General features: G+C 48.6%; 1 protein-coding gene across 1 annotated transcript in view; it reads left to right on the forward strand.

The window, feature by feature from the left end:
- The window catches only part of LOC119595439 (D-glucuronyl C5-epimerase B-like), a 30,435-nt gene that overhangs the window by 14,522 nt on the left and 10,913 nt on the right, over positions 1–5,000 (forward strand). Inside the window, exon 2 of the mRNA XM_037944558.1 lies at positions 2,081–2,455. Within this exon, the coding sequence (XP_037800486.1) occupies positions 2,081–2,455 (375 nt within the window). The remainder of the gene's footprint in view (positions 1–2,080; positions 2,456–5,000) is intronic.

The raw sequence follows: 5,000 nt of genomic DNA on the forward strand, positions 1-5,000 counted from the left end.
AGTCAACAGCATACAGCATTCAGCATACATGCAGCATTACAGGCAGTACGAACAAACGCACAGCACACACGGAAACACGCACATATACAGACGGACACGCACAGCACAACAGTACAGCATACACAGTAACATACAGTACACATACACGTTTCACATAACACGTACACATACACGTACACATACACGTACACATACACGTACACATATACGTGCACATACACGTATGCAGACACGCACACAGACACTCACACAGACACGCACCCGCACCACGTACACACACGCACACGCGCGCGCGCGCACACCACACACACACACACACACACACACACACACACACACCACACCACACACACACACACACACACACCACACACACACACACACACACACACACACACACATGGAGATGATGCAGATACATTTAGAGATAACAGTAGTGATAGAGATAGAGGTAGAGGTGGAGAAAAATATAGAGAGAGAAAGAAACGGAGAGAGAAAGAAATAGGGATGGAGATGGAGAGCGAGAGAAAGACCTGGAGGAACAAACAAGTGAGAAATCCTTGGCGAGGCTGCGTCAGCGCCTGCCCCGGGAGCGGACCGCGGAAGGATCGCTCGCGCCCTCAGGAGGAATCCCTCAGACATCCCCGGAGGAAATCCTAAGCGCGGTCAGCTGGCACAGGGGGAGGAGGGATTATAATAGGATATTGATCCTCCAGCTGGCAGCCAGGTGGTGGCCTCGCAGGGGTGGGAGGGGAGGGGAGGGGTCAGAAGGGGACGGGAGGTGAGGGGGAGGGGAGGGGGAAGAGAAATGAAAGAAAGAATGGAAGGAAGAATGAGTAAAGGAAGGAAAGAAGGAGGGAGTGGTGGGAGGGGAAGAGAGGTAGGAAGGATGGAAGGAAAGAATGAAGGGGAGAAAGAAGAGGGGAGAGATAGGAGGTGAGGAAAGAGAGGAATGAAGGATGGAAGGAAAGAATGAAAGTAAGAGATTAGGAGGGAGAGAGAGGCGAAGGGAGGAGAAAAGGAGGAAGGTCAGAAAGAACGAAAGAAGGAAAGAAACAAAGAAAGAAGAAAGAAAGACAGTAAGAAAGAAATGGGGAGGGAGAGAGAAGGGGAAGGGAGGAAGGAAGGAAGGAAATGAACATACAAGTAAATAAATAAATGTATAGAAAATCAACAAGAACGCAAGGAAATGAAGAGGCAGGTGGAAAAGGATAGAGGGAAGGGACAAGGACGGAGAATGAAGGGTACCTAGGGAGAAGGAGGGATAGAGGGAGGGAAAGAATTAATCATTTGAATTGGTCAGCTGATGCGTGTCATCTCTGCTTGGGGATGGTGATTGATGACGATGACTGATGACGATGATGGTGAAGGTGAGGGATAGCGGTGGCGGGGATTGATGACGGAAATGATCGGCGAGTGTGCTGATGACAGTCTAGCGATGACTGTGTGGGACGAGCACAGCTAATCGGATTTAGCAGGTTGTGAAATGATTGAGCAATTGGCCCGAGAGCTAAAAATGGCGATAATGACAGAATGAATTGAACTATTTATTCACTGTGTAACTCCGACTGATAATGATGATAGTAATTAGTATATATAAGTTATATATTATATATATATATATATCTATATATATATATATATATATATATATATATATAATATATATAATATATGTGGGTGTGTGTGTGTGTGTGTGTGCGTGCGTGCGTGCGTGCGTGCGCGCGCGCGCGCATGCATATATGTATCTATATTACACACACACGCACACACACACACACACACACACACACACACACACATATATATATATATATATATATATATATATATATATATATATATATTTTTTATATATATTATTATATTATATTATATATATTATATGATCATATATATATTTATAATATATTATATATATACATATATATATATATATATATATACATATATATATATATATATATATATATATATATATATATATATATATTATATAAAATCTGCGAAGAGAGTGATTTAATGCCATGTTATTTTCCCTTGGACAGCATCCCTTGTAACCCCCCCCCTCTCTCCCCAGGGCGCAAACGCGGCCATCGGAGGCGAGGAGGCGTACGTGGAGGAGGAGGACGCCCAGGGCCGCCCGTCCGATGCCCACCGCGCCGGCGTCCGTCAGGTACATTCTTCCTCTTTCATTTCTTTCATTTTCTCCCCGGTCGTCGAACTATTCCCCCTACACCACCCCCTCCCTCCTCCCCCTGGAGCTAAAGCCGACCGGCTGGCGTCTCCCGCAGGACGAGGCGGAGGGCGGCGCGGGCGGGGCGGCGGCGGCGGCGGCGGGCTGTCGCGGGTGTCCGAGGTGCCGTGCGTGATCAACGGCGAGTACGAGGTCGGCTGCAGGAGGGACGACCGGGACGTGTTCATCCCTTTCTCGTTCATCCACAATTACTTCGAGGTGAGTCCCGGTTTTTTCTGGTTCCCGCGTCCTGTCCTCTCGTCTCCTCTATTCCCCTCCTCCTTTGTTCTCCCACTTTTTTTTTTTTCTTTTTTTTTTTGATTCTTCGCCTTTTTTTTTTTTTGTTTTGTTCTGTTTCTTTTCTGTCCTTTCTTTGTGTTTTTTTTGGAGGGTTTCTTTTTGTTCTTGCAGTTTCTCGATTGTCACTTCTGGTTCTCTCGCCGTTCTCCCCGTCCTCTTGGCATTCTCATGTCATTTCATTACCTTTCTCCTTTCTTTGCTTTTTTTTCGTTATCTCCTTTACCCCCTTTGCATTTTTTTTCTGTCACTCTCCCTCCTCTCATGTTGTTATCCGCCATTTTTACTTCGTCTCTTTCCTTCTCCAGTTTCTTCACATTTTCGAACTTCCCTTCTGCCCTTCTTCGAAAAGAAAAAAAAAGGATTTGGACGAACTTTGCAGGAGAGAAGATAGGAGAGACTTCGTAATGTAGTAAAGGAAGAGAGTAATAAGAAAATGATAATGATAATAACAGCAAGAAGGGATAATTCGGGAGGAAGTCGTAAAGGAGAGAGAGATTGCCGGAGGAATGGTTTTCGAAGGACAAGGAAGAGAGGGAGACAAGAGTAAAGCAGGGAGAAGAGGCCAAAAGGAAGATAAACCAGAAAAAGGAGGTAGGGGAAACCAGGAAGAACAAAGAAAGGGGGAGAGAAGACCGGAGGAAAATGGTGCGAATGGAAGGAGACGTGGAAGGAGAAAAGATAACATCGGGAATGAGGGAATGGAAGAGAACAGAACAAAACAGAAGAAGGACCTGGAGAGGAACGGGATGAAATCCGTAAGAGACACGAAGACTCGGGAAAAACGTCGGGATGGAAGGAAGGAAAAAAGAAAGAAAGAAAGGGAGAAAGAAAGGAAGGAAGAAAGGAAGAGAGAAAGAAAGAAAGGAAGAACGAAAGGAAGGAAGAAAGAAAGAAAGAAAGAAAGGAGGGAGGAGGAGGAAGGAAGGAGGAGAGGAAGGAGGAAGGAGGAGGAGGAGGAAGGAGGGAGGAGGAGGAAGAAGGAGGGAGGAGGAGGAAGGAGGGAGGAGGAGGAAGGAAGGGAGGAGGAGGAAGAGGAAGAAATGAGGGAAGGAAAGAGGAAAGGAAAGGAGGAAGGAAGGAGGAAGGAAGGAGGGAAGGAAGGGGGAAGGGAAGGGAAGGGAAGGGAAGGGAAGGGAAGGGAAGGGAAGGAGGGGAGGAAAGACCACAGCTGAGCGGACATAACCGGGTTACGCTGCGAACTCCGCGACGCCAAATTGGGTTTTAGCCGACGATTGTCAGTGTAGTTGTCTCGCGAAGGGGGAAGAGGGGGGGGGAGAAGAAGGGTGGGGAGAGCGAGAGCGAAGGGGAAGAATAGAGGGGGGAAGGATACTTGGCAGAGCGTAGGGGTGAGGAAGCAGGGGAGAGGGAAAGGGGAGAAAAGGTAGGTAAGTTGGGGAGGAAGGGGGTGGAGGTGGTAGAAGGGGAAAGGATGACGAGAGAGGAGAGGGAGAGGAGATGAGGGCCGAAGAAGGGGACAAGACGTGAGATGAGGTGGTGGTGGAGGTGGGGATGGCGGAGGATGAGGAGGTGGAGGAAGAGGAGTAAAGAGAAAGAGAGGAAAAACGGAAATGGAAGAAGGAAGACAGCAGAGCTGACATTTAAGAAAGAGACGAGCTGAAGGCGCATTCTGGCAAGCAGCCTCACTCTCCGCGTTGCCCTTCTGCCTTGGGCCGAAATGGCAGTTTTCTTTGGCCCCGCGTGAGAGTGCATAATTACGCGCGTATCTGTTCCCTCGTAGACACAATAGCCGGCCGCCCCTTCCTCCTCCTCCCTCGGCCAAGCGTGTGCCCGCCAGGTAATGAGCTCCTCGGGGAGTGTCCTGTGACCCGACTCCCGGCCGCCGCCCTCAGCCGCCGGCCGCCTCTCCTGCCGGGTCTTGCTTGGCCCGCGCGAGCTTCGCTGCAGTCGCGTTCTCCCCTCGGCCGAGGAGCGCCTTTCGCCCGCATGTCGATTTCGCCCTCTTGTGCCTCTCTCACCGGCGTGTCCCTCATCTCTGCGGTCACTGGCTTCCAGAATTCGGCTGTTCTTGCTCTCGTTTTTCGCCCCGCGCTTCATCCACGTCCATCTCTTCTTCCTCCATCTCTACTCTCCATTTCCACCTCCACTTCATCTCTACCCCCTTCCTCCCCCTCTTCCTCCCCCTCTTCCTCCCCCTCTTCCTCCCCCTCTTCCTCCTCCACCTTCACCGCCTCCGCTTCCACTTCCACTGTCTCCACATTCTGTACTTCTCGTTCTCCACCTCCTCTTCTTCCTCCATTTACTTTCATCTTTATCTCCACCTCTGCTTGTGTCCTTCACTTCCACCTCCTCCTCTGTATCCACTTTCGCCTCCTCTAGCTCTGCCTTTATCTTTTCCTTTTCTTTCTTTCTTTCTTTTTTCTTCTTTTTCTTCTTCTTCTTCTTCTTCTTTATTTTTTTTCTTCTTCTTTCTTTCTTTATTTTTTTCTTCTTCTTCTTCTTTCTT

Source organism: Penaeus monodon, chromosome 36 (genome assembly GCF_015228065.2).
Source record: "Penaeus monodon isolate SGIC_2016 chromosome 36, NSTDA_Pmon_1, whole genome shotgun sequence".
NCBI classification, from domain to species: domain Eukaryota; kingdom Metazoa; phylum Arthropoda; class Malacostraca; order Decapoda; family Penaeidae; genus Penaeus; species Penaeus monodon.